The sequence below is a fragment of the Neofelis nebulosa genome, chromosome 13 (assembly GCF_028018385.1).
Source record: "Neofelis nebulosa isolate mNeoNeb1 chromosome 13, mNeoNeb1.pri, whole genome shotgun sequence".
Taxonomy (NCBI): Eukaryota; Metazoa; Chordata; class Mammalia; order Carnivora; family Felidae; genus Neofelis; species Neofelis nebulosa.
Window position 1 is genome coordinate 33,743,151 of NC_080794.1, and position 19,432 is coordinate 33,762,582.

Consider the following 19,432-nt stretch of genomic DNA (forward strand, 5'->3'; position numbering starts at 1 on the left):
AAAACCAGTCAGCAAATTCCCCATACATCATTGGTTAACCTTTTTTTTTTTTTTTGAGGGGGGCGGGGCAGAGAAAAAGAAAGGATGCAAGTGAGTGAGGGGCAGAGAGAAAGAGAGAATCCCCTGAGAGGCAGACAGAAGGAGAAGTGAGGCTCACCTAGGCCTCATGCTCACTGACGCAGCGCATGAGCTCATCTGATGTGGGAATGGAACTCACAAACTGTGAGATCATGACCTGAGCCAAAGTGAGATGCTTAATGACTGAGCCACCCAGGTGCCCTGCTGGCTAACTTTTAAACCATTAGTGTATAGAGTGAGACACTGGGGGAAAAAAACACCCCAGCAGAAAGCAGCACCTGGGAGGTTCCTCTTAAGGTAGACTTCAAGACAAGTATTTCTGGAGAAAAAAGGACACATTTGGTAGGCATGATGATAAAAGGATTAATTTATCAAGAAGTTGTAACAATTCCAAATAACAATGCTTTGAAATATGCGACGGGGGAATTGATAGAATTTGATGGAATTTTTAACACCCCTCTCTTTGGTAACTGATAAAAAATTGACAAAAATAGCAAGAAAAGAACATGTGAACAATTTCAACTAACTTGAACTCACTATAATAGAACATACCACCCAATAATTGTATATAGAGTGTTCACTAAAATAAAATATCCTGGACCACAAAACAAGTCTTACTAAATACATTTAAAAGAATCCAAAGTACACCCAGTATGTTCTCTGACCACAATGGAATTAAAGAGTTAGTAACTAAAAGACATTTGGAAAATTCTAGAACATTGTAATCATTTTAAATAAAACCCTTTTTTTTAGTTTATTTATTTACTTTGAGAGAGAGTATGCATGTGCATGTGTGGGAGAGGAAGAGAGAGGAGGAGAAAAAGAAACCCAAGCAGGTTCTGTGCTGTTAGCATCTCAGGAACCATGAGATCAAGACCTGAGCAGAAATCAAAAGTCTGACGCTTAACTGATTGAACCACACAGGCACCCCTGAACAAAACACTTCCAAATTACCCAAAACTTCTCTTGAATCCATCAGAGAGCTAAAGCCATAAGATAACCAAGGAGCCTGAATCCCAAGGATCGACAGATACTTCCAAACAGAAACAGAATGCCAGAAATGGGTCACCTGTGGCAAAGCAAGAGGGAAGATACCACTGTCACACAAGCAGGGAAGAGGAAATCAGCTAAAATTTTAAGAAATTGCTTAAGACTGAGTATGGGATAACCTGACAGGGTTTTATAACCCCTAGGTGCCCCAGACAGTTTGCACCCACTCAGACTCTCTTCCACAGACCTCCACTGGGTGGTCTCTGGGATGACTGGAAACAGCAAAAGATCACAAGTCTCTCTCAGTGGTGCAAGGAATTGGCTTCCACTGTGAGAAAAAAAGAAGGCCTGCCATCCTGCCCATATCCTTTGCTTATACAGAGAGAGCAAAAGCCTTAAACTTACACTGAGAACGGTAAAGCAAATTCTATGCATTGTTGCTGGAGGAGGGGGAAACACCCTCACTTCAATAGCTGGGAGGAATGGGGGACAACAGTCCTGAGCCCAGAATCTTATATCAGTAGGACCAGAGGATCCCTAATGCTGATGGAGGGAATAGAAACTCTGAGTAAGTCCCACCCTGAGATCCAGGCATACATAATCACCTAAGACTAAGGCTAAGACAATAACATCAAAGAAAATTTTCTGTGTCCTCTCCTCTATTAATCCTGGAAAACACTGAGTAACAAGCAAGACCAGTTTACCACTGAGGAGGGGCAAGAGTGAGAAGGAAAAACCCTCTATCAAGCAGGCATACAAAGCAGAACACAGTGAGAAAAAAAACTTTTGACATTTTACTTCTGTCCAAAGCATCAGGCAACACTAAAGGAATCTGAGGCCTCTGGTATAAAGCCAATTCAGATAGTGGAGCAAGAAGAGGCTTTAGGAAAATATTGAATAAAATTAAAAGTGTATCAAAATTTGAGGGATCCTACTCAAACAGAGAAAAGAAAAAGAAAACTTAGCATTAAACGATCATATTAGAAAAAAAGGTTTAAAATCAATGATCTAAGCCTCTGTTTTAAGGACCGAGAAGGAGATGACCAAATTAAGGACAAATCAAGTAGAGAAAAGGATATAAAGAGCAGATATTTCTGAAAGAGAAAACACTAGAGAAAAATCAAGAAAGCAAATGTGTTTTACGAAAATATTAGTAAAGTTGATAAGCCTCTGAGGAAAAGGGAGAAGACAAATTACCACTAACGGGAATGAAAAAGGTGGCATCACCACACAGACACAGACATAAATATCACCACACAGACCTACCAAAATTGACTCAAGAAGAAACAGAAAATATAAATTACACTGTACTTACAGTAAAACTTTGGATTGTGAGTAATCTGTTCTGCAAGGGTTCTCCGTAAGACAAGCAAACATTTCTGATAAATTTTAACTTGATAAATGAGTGACATCTTGCAATACGAGCAGTATGTGGCACCGAACATCACATGATCACAAGTGAGCCAATGGTTCTTTAAATTCGCTTTGATTTGCAAGCACTTTGGATTATAAGCGTGTTCCCAGAATAAACTGTGCTCGCAAACCAAGGTTTTACTGTATTTATAAAATTTAATAGGAAATTTTAAATTTCCTAGAAGAAAACTACAGGCCAAGACGGTTTCACTGGTGAATTCTATCAAACATTTAGGGAAGAAATGAAATAATATCAATCTTAACTCAGAAAATAGAGAAAGAGGAATTATTTCTTAAAAAAAGTTGGTGACAATATGAGAAACAAAAATTATCAGATCAATATTCCTTATATAAGCATAAAACCTTCAATAAAATATTAGCAAATTAAACCCAATAATATATATAAAGTATAATACAGAATGCCCAAGAAGAATTTATCCCAGGAATGCAAGGCTGGTGTAACATTCAAGTGTCAATGCATTTCAGTACATTTCAGAAAAAAAGGCAGGAAAAAAATGGTTTGTTCATCTCTACAGATGCACAGAAAAGCACCTAACAAAATTCAACACCTCTTCATAAAAAACACTCTAAGCAAAATAGGAATACAAGGGGACTTCTTCAAAGAGATAAAGCCCATTTTACTGCAAGTCCATAAGAGTAGAAAATAACATGCTGTGTATATATATATAAAAAAAAAAAAAAACCCAAATGAATCTATAAGAGAATTACTGAAACTGATAAATTAATTTATCAAGGTCACAGGGTGCAAGATCAATACACAAAACACAACTAAACTTCTCCATACTAGCAACAAACAACTGGAAAAAAAAAAACCCTAAATTTCATTTACAATAGCAACAAAACCAAATATTTAGCAATATATTTAACAAAAGATGTATAAGGGCGCCTGGGTGGCTCAATCGGTTAAGCGTCCGACTTCGGCTCAGGTCACGATCTCGCGGTATGTGAGTTTGAGCCCCGCGTTGGGCTCTGTGCTGACTGCTCAGAGCCTGGAGCCTGTTTCAGATTCTGTGTCTCCCTCTCTCTCTGACCCTCCCCCGTTCATGCTCTGTCTCTCTCTGTCTCAAAAATAAATAAACGTTAAAAAAAAAAAAATTAAAAAAAAAAAAGATGTATAAGACTTCAGAACTACAGGGGCACCTGGGTGGCTCAGTCGATTAAGCTGCCAACTCTTGATTTCGGTTCAGGTCATCATCTCACAAATGTGAGATTGAGCCTCAAGTCTGGTCTCCATGCTGGGTGTGGAGCCTGCTTGAGATCCTGTCTTTCCCTCTCTTTCTGCCCCTCCCCTACTTGTGCATGCACATGCGTGCACTCTCACACGCTCTCTCTCTCTCAGAGGAAAAAAAAGAAAAATAATAGTATTACTGTTAGGTAGGAAAATGCCCAAGAAGAGGAATGCTGAGTATCAGAATTTACTTTCAAATGACAAGAAAAAAATACATACATATATGTAAAAGCCAATGTGACAGCATGTTAACAATTACTAAATCTAGAATGAGAGGCATGTACATATCTACTTTGGGGCACGTAGCTGGCTCAGTTGGTAGAGCATATGACTCTTGATCTCAAAGTTGTAAGTTCGAGCCCCATGTTGGGCACAGAGACTACTTAAAAATAATATAAAATCTTTAAAAAAAATAGGGATTTATCTTTCAATGTTTCTGTATATGTGAAGATATTCAAAATAAAAACCAAAGAATAAAGTGAAAGAAAAGGACTTCAAAAAGAAAAGTCTGAGGAAGAAAAGTCTAGACAAAGATAAGGAGAATAGCATGAGCTAAAGGAGAAAAATTTCATAGGGAAATTGGGTTTTGAGAGTCAACAAATGATAGAATCAGAGTGATATTTTATGAAAGTTATTCTGTTGACAGTGTGAAGTATACTAAAAGTTAGTACAGAGGCTAGGAGTAGGGAAATAAATCAAGATATTAAAGATTGAAGATTTCTAGAAAATAAAAAAGAATGCAGAGCCTGTGGTAGCTAACTGATACAGAAAAGAGTCAGACCTAACTTCAAAATTTCAAGCAAGAGTAACTGGAAAACAAATGCTGGCAACACAAAGACATATGAGTCAAGAAAAGATGAGTTTTGATGGGAGAGGATGAGAGCTGGGAAGGATGAGAAATTTGGTATTAAATCTTTTTTTAAATTTTAAAATGATGGCAAGACTGTCAAGTAGCTCAAGAGAAAGGCCTGCCTAAAACACATTAATTGAGAACATTTTCCTTAAAGGGGACAACTAAAGCTGTGACAGGAGGTGAGACAGTAGAAAGTAAAACAGAAAGGACAAAGTGCAGACCACTAAGAAATATGCCACATTTAGGAGAAGAAAATAAGCCATTGAAAGAAACAAATTCGATCTAACATACAAACTAAATAAAACTAGCTAAATTTCCTGTAAAAATAACAAAAATAATTGTTTATAATTTTCAAAAATCACTAAACCAACTAAGCAGCATTTGAAAAGGAACAAATGAAATCACCTAGTAGATGCATAAATCTATCAGACAGGTGCTTATGTCCAAACAGGTACTCTACGCCATGAGATGAATGAATGGGCAAAATGAGTAACACACACACACACACACACACACACACACACACACACACACAGTTCATGCTTCTAATGGCACTTTACATTTTCACTGAAATACAGATTTTACCTTAAAATTCACTCAGATGTTATGTTCCACTAATGAAATAATAGTAACTATCATTATGGACCAATTACTAAGTACATGTCATGTACATTATTTCATTTAATCTTTAAATCAACCCTATGAAATAGATACCATTGTTACCATCATATGGACAAATATACTAAGATGTAGAGTTCAAGAAACCTAACTAAAGTCACACAGCTAACAGAGCCAGAAATCTTAACTCACTGTATGGCCATCTACTTTTTGTTCCTTGATATATGTTCATATATATATGAGTATTTGCATAAAAGTATACAACACATAGTTAGAATGCACTATATTTAGAACACTATATTTAGAACATATATACACATTTTTTTCTTTTTATGAACATGTAAAATTGCCATCAAAGGACACCTGGCTGGCTCAGTCAGAAGAGCATGCGACTCTTGATCTCAGGGTTTTAAATTTGAGCCCCATGTTGAGTGCAGAGATAACTTAAAAATAAATAAATAAGCCTAAAAAAAATTTTTTTAAATAAATAAAACCAATCACATACAGCCAATGTTTAATCTTGGGGCCCACTCTTAAGGGAATAAATAACCCAGTTTAAGAAGCGCATGTTAATCACACCGCTTTCATTTTCAAAGTTGACACTTTTAATCCCTCTATACACTGACACAAAGCACTATGAGCTCTTTTTTTTCCCACTGTTTGATTAATTTATATCAGTGGTCAGGATACACATTTAGGAAGAACTGACCAGAGTAAAACTGCTATTCCTGGCTTTCAAACAAAACTAAGATATCTAGTTTATATATCGAGATCAAAACCTTCATCCTAGAGCAAGGTCAATAAACTACAACCTGTCAGCAAAATCCTGCATACAGACTATTTTTGCAAATAAAGTTTTATTGGAAAACATCCATGCCCATCTGTTTACACACTGTCTGCAGTAAAGTTGAGAGTTGTGGGTTTTTTGTTTTGTTTTTTTTTTTTGAGTGCTGTTTCCATAGAAACCACACGGCTTGCAAAGTGTAAACTACTACCTGGTCTTTTACAGGTAAAGTGTGCAAACTCTTGCCCTAGTCTTGTCCAAACTCTTTCTATTAAAAAAGAAAACATACACAATAATTACATAAAAATCTCTTTGGCTTTTCCGTCTCCAATATTTATGTTTATAAATACACACCAACCTTTTTTTAATATTTATTTTTGAGAGATAAAGCATAGGTGAGCAAGATGGGGGGCATGCAGAAAGAGGGGGAAGAGAGAATCTGAAGCTGGCTCCATGCTGACAGCAGAGAGCCAGATGCAGGGCTTGAACTCATGAACCCTGAGATCTTGACCTGAGCGGAAGTCGGATGCTTAACCAAATCACCCAGAAGCCGCTACACACCAACTTTTAATCATGCTGTACTCTAAAATTTAGCAAGTTCCATACGAAATGATTCACATCTCACTGACCTCTGAAATTTTTTTTTAAATATTTTATTTTTATTTTATTTTAAATATTTTAGATTTCATTTAAAAGAAAATGTTTTTTAATGTTTATTTTTGAGAGAGGGAAAGAGACAGAGTACAAGCAGGGGAGGGGCAAAGAGAGAAGGAAACACAGAATCCGAAGCAGGCTCCAGGCTCTAAGCTGTCAGCACAGAGCCCGACGTGGGGCTCAAACCAAGTATTTTAAAAGGTAAACTGCAGTTTCCTTCACCAACAGCAACCAATGTTTGCAGTTTGTATATCCTGCAATACATGTTTGTGAAAAGAAGTGCTATGTTAGAATAAAAATTAACAATTCAAAAACCAGGTTTGGTTTAGAAACAAATTTCAGTCAAATTTATACTTAGGAGGAAATTATGGTGGATAGTTAATTAGTCACAATGATTTAACAACTAAAGAGAAAATCAGTTAATACTGTTTTTAAAAACAGGGAAAGTAGACACTGAACAAGGAAGACTGATCCAAAAGACCTGCATATATATTAATGACTTACATATAAAATCAACAGTTTAAAAAATACATATAAAGATACAGGGGCACCTGGGTGGCTCAGTCGGTTAAGAGTCCAACTCTTGATTTCAGCTCAAGTCATGAGCTCATAATTCAGGAGATCAAGCCCCATGCTGGGCTCCACACTAACAGCATGGAGTCTGCTTGGGATTTTGTCTGTCCCTTCCTTGCTTGCGCTCTTTCTTTCTCTCTCAAAGTAAGTAAACGTTAAAAGAAAAAAATACACACACACACACACACACACACACACACACACACACATTTGTATGGTAGATAAGATGGACATTATTTTCTCCAGGAAACCTTCCTTAATTCTTCAGTATTACAAGCCCTCTTATGTGTTCTCATAGCACCCTTAATTTTCCTTAATCTAACACTTACCATGCTATATCACAAATGTTTATTTACTGGTATGTATATAACTGTTCTACATTTAAAATCTAAACAAGGGCAGAAATCACATCTTTTCCTTATCATTGCATCCCTAATGTCTAATACAATGATAAGCACACAGTAGGCACTCGGTAAATATTCGCGAAATGAATACAAAAGAAAAAAATCACATGGTAGAAGTTCAAAACCTATACATTCAGTATTATTGCCTTAAATATACAAAATAAAATCTAGATATGTTTGATCATAACATTTTTATTTCACATTTTCATTACAGTTTAGTATTCTGGTTTATAAGTCTCAGTCCAGAGGTGGTATATGTTAAGTATATACGTGTACCTTATCTGATTTAAGGGTTCCTTATTAAAAAAAGTTTGAAAATCACTGATCAGAAGATGAGCATGATATGTAGCAATTAGGCTAGAGAGAACAAGTCGGTCTCCGCTTTAGGCATATCAGTAGCTCTACATGTACTGTGTCAAAACCCAAAAACTACCAAATAACCAAATTACTTGCCAATAAACTCATTTATCTGGGAATATATGCACTTCTGACAGCAGGTACCAAAGCCATCTTTCTTATAATACCATTTGGAATACTGGGAATGATTTTTAACTTAAAAGTTTTTCAAAGGACATGACATAAGGGAGGAACAAGTCATCCATATATCCTGAAATGATTAGTAAACACATAGTCCAGTTCTCTTCCTAATCCTGGTCCACTGTAGGTCAAGAAGGCAACCATTTGAGGAAACTTCTAATTCGCAACCGTGGAACAGAGAGCAGAGAAATATACAGTTGTCACACAGAAGGTGTCTTTGAAAAAACAAGTTTCTTATAAGTAACTTGGGTTTCAGTAAAGATGAAAATGAATCATCCCTGACAGTTAATATCCACAAGGATCTATTTATGGCAGATTAAGACCAAGGAAAGTTTTCTCCAAAGTAAGGAGTAAAAGAAGGATAAGTGACTGCCCTAAGGATGCCCACTAAGAGATGCTTAAGACATTAATACCATTACCACCCTGGTTTTGAGTCTGTAAATAACTTCAAACAACCCAGTTTCCACATAACCCAATTAAGTCAAATTGGAAGTAGCTGTTTCCCATCCAAAATTTGATAGTGATAACAAAATCATTGCCTTATGAATGCAGAATTCATTATATATTGTATAATTTGAACAGTATATTCATCCTGGGAAACTACAGGCCAGTATTTTAATCCTTATTTTATAGATAATTCTCCATTTGCATTATGATGAAGACAAAAGACCTGTTCAAAATCACACTGATAGGAAGCAGCAAAAATGGTCTCTTCATAACACAATGCTATCTGCAATTATAGAAGTATGAACCTCTAGATCTAGGGGCATAAAATAAAAGCAAGGGGCGCCTGGGTGGCTCAGTCAGTTGGGCATCTGACTTTGGCTCAGGTCATGATCTCACTGCTCATGAGTTCGAGCCCTGCGTCAGACTCTGTGCTGATGGCTCAGAGCCTGGAGCCTGCTTCAGATTCTGTCTCCATCTCTCTGCCCCTCCCCTGCTTGTGCTCGCTCTCTGTCTCTCAAATATAAAAAATAAAACATAAAAAAAAATTTTTAAATAAAAACAAACCCCTTCCAAATATATTACTATACCTGCTGATAGAGTAGTACATTAGAAACAGCAGGGAAAGAAAAACAGAAAGAAATAGGGAGGGAAAGAAAGAAATAAAAAGAAAAAGAAGAGAAGACAGAAGAGAGAAGAGAGAAGGAAGAGAAGAGAAGAGAAAAGAAAAGAAAAGAAAAGAAAAGAAAAGAAAAGAAAAGAAAAGAAAAGAAAAAAAAGAAAAGAAAAAAGAAAAGAAAAAAGAAAAGAAAGCAGAGACTTTGGAAGTAGATTTAGATTTGTATTTCAACTCTGCTACTTACTGGTTTATGATCTTTGACATTTAGGTTAAGGGGCAAAACATAAACTATACAGAGTTTAAAAAATTAAATGAAGAATATAGTAAAGTGTTCACATGAATTAACATACAAGGGAGGTTCTAATTCTAGCCACTGTTAAAATTATTTTCCCTTCCCTTTTAGCTGGCAAGAATGTAAGATCCTAGTATCTAGCATGGTTCCATCAAAAAGGTCTCTGGAGCCACCTAGGTGGCTCAGTTGGTTAAGCATCCAACTTCGGCTCAGGTCATCATCTCATGGTTTGTGGGTTTGAGCCCCGTGCCAACTCTGTGCCGACAGCTCAGAGTCTCAAGCCTGTTTTGGATTCTGTGTCTCCCTCTCTCTCATGGCCCTCCCCTGTTTCTCTCTCTCAAAAATAAATAAACATTAAAAAAATTTTAATTCAAAAAGGCCTTTGGAGATGGAGCCCTATAGTGTTCCTCCTCAGTACAAGTTGAGGCCTCTGATCTAGGCAAAGAACTTAAGTTACTTGTGGGGCCTCCTGGGTGGTTCAGTTGGTTAAGCATCCAACTTCAGGTCAGGTCATGATCCTGGGGTTAGTGGGTTCGAGCCCCACTTCGGGCTCTGTGCTGACAGCTCAGAGTCTGGAGCCTGCTTTAGATTCTGTATTTCCCTCTCTCTCTGCCCCTCCCCTGCTTGTGCTTTGTTTCTGTCTCTCAAAAATAAACGTAAAAAAAAAAAAAAATTTTTTTTTTTTTTTTAAAAAGAACTTAAGTTACTTGCTTAAGTTCTGTCTTTATTTACAAAAAAACAAAAAGTTTTCGGGGCGCCTGGGTGGCGCAGTCAGTTAAGCGTCCGACTTCAGCCAGGTCACGATCTCGCGGTCCGTGAGTTCGAGCCCCACGTCGGGCTCTGGGCCGATGGCTCGGAGCCTGGAGCCTGTTTCCGATTCTGTGTCTCCCTCTCTCTCTGCCCCTCCCCCGTTCATGCTCTGTCTCTCTCTGTCCCAAAAATAAATAAAAAACATTGGGAAAAAAAAAAAGTTATATTTCCTCTCCTTCTTCCACCCTCCCTTTAACTTGTGGTAACAGACACAGCTAAGGAAAAAAAATTATTTTTTAAAGAGGCAATAAAGATAAGCAGATAAAGACTGGAGACAGTGAATAACTATTTGGGAATAGGGTCCAGCTGATGGACAAAGGATGGTTCACTGAAGTAATAGGAAAAAGAAAAATCTAATTAATCTCTTAAATCCTAGACAAAAGACATACAGAAAAAGTATATTTATCCCATGAAGACAAAGGATCTTCTTTAATAGCAGTTTACTGCAGAATCCAATTAACCCTAAAATGTTAGAAGAAAGCCTTCTTCTGAGAAAGGCAAATGTAAGAATGACTTTCCCATGGAAAGAAATGACAATTATCTCTTCAACTATAATAAAAGACATGACTACTTTACTAGGAATCTTGAATGAACATACTAAATACAAAAGAAAAGAGTAAGTTCAAGAAGTTTAGCTGACGAAATACCCAGAACTTCACTAAAAGAATAAGGAAGAAAAGCAAATGGTCTACACAAGTTCTTTCTTACAGAGAACAGAAGGACTATCTCTTTTATCCCTTAACATTTACCTTAGTGCTAGGCAAGAAGAGTTTGAAAATGCTACAGAAGAAGAAGAAACTAAAGATTAAAGTTCTTAAGGGTTTTTCAGTCATTTTAGAGATAAGAAATATGCTTCTCCCCTTAGGTCATGTCTCCCAAAACAGCTCCTCAAGAATACCAAATGGTGTAACAAAGATATACCTACCAGCTGTCAGGGATGTCTCAAATCCATCTTTAATGAAACAGCTGAGACTCTACTTCTTCATATAACTTTGAACTGCTACAAGTGTAAAGGGTACTATTTCTTACATTGGGAAGAAGGGCAGGAAAGAACAATAAGCAAATTAATGAATTATAGGTGGTTCCAATTTCAAGTTAGTCATTTATTTCAAAAGGAAATACTTTGATTGAAGCCATTAGTATCTAATAGCAAAAAACTTGAGTTTAAATGTTCATAATCATAACTAGGATGCAGTCTCATATGATAACCACCTATAAGTAACAAAAATCATATTTAAACTAACAAATTATGTTCTTCACAAGAAAAGGTAAGAAGAATTCTAATTCATTAGTATGCTATTGTTCTGCCCAACTACAGAAAAAGCTATCTACAAATGCCTAACAAAGTCAAGTAAGACCAAAGCTCCAAAGTATGTATTAAAGAAACATTTAGGTAACTTTTCTAAATTTCTGTAATATACATCTCTTAGGCTAACCTAAATTTGTAATATTAATGTTAAAATAAATATCGATCTGTCAGTAGCAATGAGAAAAGAGGGAAAAAAAGGAACTGCTGAACATACCCTATGCAATATTTCTAAAACCTTTAATGCAGTATGAAGAAAACTGTTGAAAATTCTTCTTTCAGAAGGGGGAATGCCGATCTTGTAGAGTTTCAAAAGATGTACCACAACTTCCTTAAAAAGTTCTACAATCTTGAGGAACAGTGGAGGCTCAAGTACTGACCACCAGTTTTCTGTTAAAGGGTGAACACAAAAATAAAGTGAATTTTTAAAAAAAATCACAGTTTTCAAAGGAATCATATGGGACTTTTCTTCTAAAAGCAGTGGCTCTTAGCCCTTTGAAAATCTCAGGAAGATTCATATAACAGTATTTTATTCTAGGATTTGGAGATACCATCCTACTCTTAAGTTAAAGAATACTGTTCTAAAAAGCTCTCAAAAGCAAAAATAAAGTAAGAATGGTTACTGAATTTATTTCTTGGCTTCCTAGATATTAAAAACTCATTACGATACCTAATATTAAAATCAGTTATTAAATAGTACTTTGGGTGGGGTTGGGGGGTGCTGGCTGGCTCAGTCAGAAAAGCATGCGACTCTTTCAGGATCATGAGTTCCAGCCCTATACTGGGTATAGAGATTACTAAAAAAATAAATACATAAACTTAAAAAAAAAAAAAAACCCACTAAACTTTTTTTTTTAAAAAGTGCTTTGTTAGAATTTTGATTTTTAAACATTCTAAAATCCCAATACTTTGGGATCTTTCCAAGTTTTATTTTTTAACTTAACAAAGTTGAAATACTGTGAAGCACCACCTTTAAAATGCAAGGTACTCCTGAAAATCAGATACTGAGAACAATGTAAAGTATAACATGTCTGTCCTTCACCACATTCACTATTTGCAGTTATTAACTACAAATACCATAATCCTATAAAGCAGACAGAAAGAATACAAACACTTTTGACAACATGGAAGCAATACTCTTGTGAGTCCCTGCTTCACTCTTATTCATGAATTCTCTCGGAATTCAGGATTCTACTCCTTGCTTGCTACTTTCTCTGCTCACTCTCAGCCTAAAACCTCTTGTATTGATTTTATTAGTTCTATATATCTCAGCTTCACAAACCGACAAATACTATCAGGAAGGAGAGTATCGGGTTAAATGTAGCAAGCAAACTTTAATGGTCAGGAACAGAGACGAAATCTATACAATATGAAAAGTTAAGGTGAGAAAAGTTTAGGCCAAAAAACTAGAGTCTAGAGACAGAAAAATAAGATCAGATGAGCAGTAGAATCTCATCTACATGCAGAGAAATAAAATCAAACATGGGGAAATTACCAAGTAAGAGAAATGTAAGGCGAAGAGTTAACAGAGTTCAAAGAGGATTTACTAACCCATGTTTGTTCAGTTTTAATTGTTCCTCCTCCTTTACTTCTTTAATAGTTAAGACTGAGGGGATGAGAGAGGGGAATATGGAAAACAGTTTTTATCTTTCCTGATACTGTCTTTGCTGTGTTTGATTAAAATTTTAATATTTAACATGCTTTGCCTCTAAAAACTAGTGGACTAGTTTTTCAGGGGACTAAAAAAAGCAATAAAAGGAAAAATAGGTTTATTTTTCACTAAGTGTCAAATAAGCAGGACAGCAAAATTTCAGACAGCAAAAAAATTAAAAACTTATGAGCATTTTCATTTAAAGCGAAAAAATTACAAAAGGAAAAAATACTAAAATTCTTACCAAGTACTTTCAGTGGTGCCTTTTCTAGGTTCACAAGAGCTGTACCAAAGGGAATTGCTATTGTTGTGAAATTGTTGGAATCACTCATCAGGGGGCATTCTGGTAGAGTAAGATAAAACCTCAATGCTTCAACATCAGGTAAGGAGCTAGTCAGCTTAGGGATAAGATTCTTTTCCAAACTAGCTGCCACCTATATTTTGACAAAAAGTAAAACCTCCTTTATTTAAAATAAATGTACTTTCCAAAAAGAAGAAGAAAAATCTTACAATACAGCAAACATGAAATGGTATTTTACAAAAATGTAGCTTACAATTAATCACTGAATGTACTTTGAAGCACAATGAAAATTAATGCCTAAGAGCACTGCTAAGAAAATTTTAAAAATCTTGTGTGCAAGTCTAAAGACTTAACCAACAGCGTAATGTTAAGTAATTAAAGGTCCACTCAAACATCTGGAAAGCTTTACAAATACTTGATAAAATTGTAAATTTTTCAATTTACTTTGATAAATTTACTTGATAAATTAGAAAGGTTTTAAAATAAAACCCTATTAATTCTTATATTAGTTTATATAATAAAATCACAGACAACACTTCATAATGAAGCATTTGAAACTGTAAAGTTAATTAGGCTATATACAAAGTAACATGGATTATAAAGTTCAACAGGCTACATAACACAAATATAAAATACTTTAAGAACAAACCTGCTGAGATATTTGAGGATGATCAGGTTGTATAAGTTTGTGGAATAAAAGCCTAGCAGCATTCATATCAACTCCTGAAAATTTGGTGCCTGTTCTATAGTGATCATCATTGCTATAAAAGAAAAAACAAAAATAAAAGAGAGAGAAAGAAGGAAAATAATAAAACTGTAAAGTTATTTCACTTCTTTAATATGTTACTTAATACAATAAATTTGAAAAATTCCACAACCAAAGAACTACTACTTACCTAACAGCCAGAAAACTTCCATTTAGACAACCAGAGGAAGAAAATGTTCCATCTATTTCACTAGAAAGAAAGTTAAAAATCCACAAATCACAAAATGAGAAATGTACATGTTTTCCTTTTTTAAAAAAAATGTTTATTTTTATTTATTTTGAGAGAGAAAGAGAGTGAGCATGACTGGGGGAGGGACAGAGAAAGAGAGAGAATTCCAAGAATGCTCCACGAGGCTGTCAACACAGAGGCCAATGCACGGTTCAAACTCACCAACTGTTGAGATCATGACCTGAGCCAAGATCAAAAGTAGGATGCTTAACTGACTGAGCCACCCAGGCACCCCACTTTTTTCTTTTTTTCTGAGAGAGACAGAGTGCGAGCAAGAGGGGCAGAGAGAGAAGGAGACACAGAATTGGAAGTGGGTTCCAGGCTCTGAGCTGTCAGCACAGAGCCTGATGGGGCTTGAACTCCCGAGCCATGAGATCATGACCTGAGCTGAAGTCGGATGCTTAAATGACTGAACCACCCAGGTGTACCCCACCCCTGCTTTTTTATTAATAACAATATTTAATCTAATATTTAATGCCACAGAGTACACCTCTAACCAATACTCAATTAAAAGAAGTTAGAGTTTTATAAATTACTAAAGATTAATTAAGTAATACTTGATAAAGGTTTACTGTTTACCCTAATCTCATCCTCTGATTCTTCAAACAAATCTGATGGTCTTATTTTGTTTTTCTGCTTGTTTGCTTGTTTGTTTGTTTTAGGCCTACTGTACCCGGGTATTCGCAGGAGGTCTCCTATCCAAGTACTAACCAGGCCCAACCTTACTTAGCTTCTGAAATCAAATTAAGATCAGGCACAGTCAGGGTGGTTATGACCATAGTCTAAAAAACTGAAGTTCTTGGGGCGCCTGGGTGGCGCAGTCGGTTAAGCGTCCGACTTCAGCCAGGTCACGATCTCGCGGTCTGTCAGTTCGAGCCCCGCGTCAGGCTCTGGGCCGATGGCTCGGAGCCTGGAGCCTGTTTCCGATTCTGTGTCTCCCTCTCTCTCTGCCCCTCCCCCGTTCATGCTCTGTCTCTCTCTGTCCCAAAAATAAATAAAAAACGTTGAAAAAAAAAATTTAAAAAAAAAAAATAAAAAACTGAAGTTCTTTAAAAAAAATTTTTTTTACATAAACATACACATTTAATTTTCTTAATTACACATGGTATTAAATCTAATCTGGGATGCTATATTTCTGAACTTCACTCTTTGGGCTTTTAAGAAAAATTTTAATTTGGGAAAACAATCTAGAATTCAAAAAAGATTATCAGATATAGCCCCATATCCCCAAACCCAATACCACCTGCAAAAAAACAAAAAAACTGTAAGTACTAAAACAAGTTCATCTATAAGCAAAATATTCAAGAAAGAAGTAATACTCAAATCTTTTATGGAATACAAAAGTTAAAAGACAGTTATCCTAGGATGCTAGAAGTAACATTATTTTAAACCCAATCCTAAAGTGGGTAAGTTTAGTACTTTAAGTTATCATTTAACATTACATACATGAAAGAATTACAACTTATATATAAATGACATCTCTTAAAATATCCATTATTATAGAAATTCTAGACATTTAAACTTATGTACATAAACCATTTGTGAAATACTTAAATAAAAACTTCTAAATACAGGATGCACTACCATGGAGGTAAGAGGTCATGTTTGTGTTTGTTTTGTGTCGGTAAAATGTTTTTCTTACTTGGCTATCTCCACAGGAAATCTTCCGGAGGGGTAGCTCAGCCATTTTTGAATTAGAGCTTCGTTCACAGTCCAGATCTGCTTTGAAGGATCTGGACATCTAAAGTCATCTGGTGGCCCACAGTTCTAAATTTAAAAAATAAGTAGATTAGTCAGAGGAAACAAATATATAACTTAAACCAAGACACGTTTCCACTATGCATTTGTTTTTTGTTGTTGTTGTTGTTTTTAACAGAGTATATCTCTACTGAGCACCTGAAACAATACTTACCAACTGGATCAGAAAAGTTTTATAGACTTGAGGGCAAAAAAATTTAAGGCAATTACTTTGTAACATACAAAGAACATTAATAATTACTAATTAATTAGTAATTTAGCTTCATAATTAGCTTCATAATTATTTATATGACTACTGTTACCTGAGGATTAGAGTAATGTGAAAAGCTTTGATCTCCACCTGAGAAAATTCTTTTCACACAGAAATATTCTTCAGAATCTGTAATAAAAATAAAATGCAAAGAAATTCAAGATTTACATGACATTTTTCAGAGCATCAACTATGCTATTGGATTTTCTCTTAATCATCTAATTTAATTAGACCTACCATTCAGCATTCAATGATATAAAATGACTTGAAATATTCTTAGTAATTACTACGGAAATGAGATGGACCATCGAACAATTCCACAAGCATAAGCAGCACCTCAGAAGTTGGTAAGTTTTTCTTCTGCACAAAAAAGTGGTGTTATCTAGTCTGTATCTTTTTTATCCCAATATACTTTAGTTTAAACTGAAGATAGTGTAAAAACTGAATGAAAGGTATAAAAGACAGCTCAGAAGAAATTAAAATTAAGAATATTCATTTTTTAAAAGAATGTCAACAAACAAGTAAATATTAAAACTTCTTCATACGTGGAATTTGAGAAACTTAACAGAAGACCATAGGGGAAGGGAAGGGGGAAGAAACAAACAAAAAGCAAAAAAACCCAACTTGTTACAGACAGGGAGGCAGACCAGAACAAACTGAGGGCTGGTGGGGGTAGGGTGTCAGGGGGACAGGGAAAATGGGTGATGGGCATTAAGGAGGGCACTTGTTGGGATGGGCACTGGGTGTTGTACACAAGCAATGAATCACTGGAATCTATTCCCAAAAGCCAAGAGTACACTGTATACACACATGTATGTTAGCTAATTTGACAATCGATTATATTTTTTTAAAAAAGCTTCTTGAACAAACACTTGATAATGCAAAATTATTTTCTCTCAATATAGCTGTATAAAAGTAAGCTGACACAGCTCTTCATTGGCAACTGTTTGTCAATAAACCCAAATCCAGTCAAAAAAAATTAAAAATTAATAAGCAAATTTAGAAGCGAAGACAATAAAGTTCTTTTTCAAAAAGAGATTAAAAGGGGTGGGGGGTGGGGGAAGGTGCCTCACTGACTCAGTCAGTAGAGCACATGACTCTTAATCTCAAGGTTGTGAATTCAAACCCCACATTGGGTGTGAAGCCTATTTAAAAAAAAAAAAAAAAAAAAGATATTCAGGGGCGCCTGGGTGGCTCAGTCGGTTAAGCGTCTGCCTTCAGCTCAGGTCATGATCTCACAGTTCCTGAGTGTGAGGCCCATACTGGGCTCTCTGCTGTCAGTGTGGAGCCTGCTTCAGATCCTCTGTCTGCCAATCTCTCTGTCCCTGCCCTGCTTGCTGGCACATCTTCTCTCTCTCAATCTCTCTCAAAAATAAACTTAAAAAAAAAAAAAAAAAAAAAAAAAAAGACATTCAAAGTTCCTTCCTTTCTTCTCTTCTGCTTCTCAAAATGGAAAGAGTATTATCAAAAGTACTACTGGGGGGAAAAAAGTATTGCTGGGATAGTACTTAGGGTATTACATACCAAAACACCAAAGCTCAGTACTGTTAACTTAAGGCTAATTATTTCCAAATATAATACATTTCTGTCATCCTGCTGACCCCCACCACCCCTTAGATGACTAATTCTTCATTTTGTATTATTTTGACCGTGGCTGCTACAGAATTAAAAATGCTTAAGGAAGGAACCACATCTTAATTTCCTTATTCCCTACTACCAAGCATAATGTTTTATTTGCAAAAGAACTCGCTAGATATTTGTTAACATGAATATATAAAGTAATATTTATCTAGCTTAGAACATACTAATAGTAAGAAGTTCAGAGTTCAGAACATCAATATGACTAAATTTTCCACAAGTACCAAGAATGTTCTAAGGTCAAAACAACTTTTAAAAATAGATTAAAAGGGTAAATCTAAAATATTAAATAAATCAGTGATTCAACATAAAATCTTTTCTCTATATCATTTTAATAAATCTACATGAAATCCTTCGCTTTCTCAAAAGATTTAGCAAGATGTTATTCATTTATCCCCAAAATGTGATTTTGCTCTCTATAAATAATCAAGAAGTATAGTACATGAATGGGTTTCTGGGGGGTATGAGGAAGATGCCAAAAATTATTTTTCTTAATTTCCTTTTAATTACTACTCCAAAAAATTTATAAAACCTAGTCATTTGTGTTATACAGCTTCTTGCAGACTGAATTTTGCTGATGGTACCCCCAAAGTTTCTCTTCACATTTTTCTTGGTCTTTTGTACTTCCTGTAAATTGGTAGTTAGATCTAGACAGGCTTTAATTAAATAAGTTTGTTTGTTTCAACAAACAAAACTACTAGAAGGTGATACTGGGAATCATTCATCCATCAGGAAGCACATAATGTATGGTTGGATTCCTTTTTGCAATGTTAGGAATTACTGACGCTCAGTGCTAAGACTATTCACTGTGGGTTGAAAAATAATGATATGCTAACACTACTTCCTCATCTTGTAGCTGGCCCATTAGCTTCCTCCCATCTATACATAGTTTGTTACACTGAAATAGGAAAATACCAACTCTTGATCTTTTCCATTTACTTACTCTTCTCTTGCTTTTTGAATATGCATTTCTTCAATACTAAAGAGGGTAATAATTTTTGCATGGGTTTTTAGTAACACAAATTTCCTCTTTGGGAATTTTTATTAATTCCCTTTATTAAGCATCTTTTTTTGTTTGTTAATCTTTATTTTTGAGAGAGAGAGAGAGAGAGAGAGAGAGAGAGAGAGAGAGAAAACGTGCATACATGCAAGCGGGGGAGGGGCAGGCAGGAAAAAAAAGAATCCCAAGCATGCTCCATGCTGTCAGTGCAGAGC

The 19,432-nt window shown here is 35.6% G+C and overlaps 1 protein-coding gene across 13 annotated transcripts in view; it reads right to left on the minus strand.

The window, feature by feature from the left end:
• HERC4 (HECT and RLD domain containing E3 ubiquitin protein ligase 4) overlaps positions 1 to 19,432 on the minus strand; it is a 135,181-nt gene that overhangs the window by 43,069 nt on the left and 72,680 nt on the right. For all 13 annotated transcript variants that reach the window (XM_058696483.1, XM_058696480.1, XM_058696479.1 and 10 more), the window contains 6 exons: positions 16,632 to 16,708; positions 16,214 to 16,338; positions 14,473 to 14,532; positions 14,226 to 14,337; positions 13,520 to 13,709; positions 11,842 to 12,014 (listed from right to left, as the gene is read on the minus strand). In XM_058696483.1, coding sequence (XP_058552466.1) covers positions 11,842 to 12,014; positions 13,520 to 13,709; positions 14,226 to 14,337; positions 14,473 to 14,532; positions 16,214 to 16,338; positions 16,632 to 16,708 — 737 coding nt within the window. The remainder of the gene's footprint in view (positions 1 to 11,841; positions 12,015 to 13,519; positions 13,710 to 14,225; positions 14,338 to 14,472; positions 14,533 to 16,213; positions 16,339 to 16,631; positions 16,709 to 19,432) is intronic.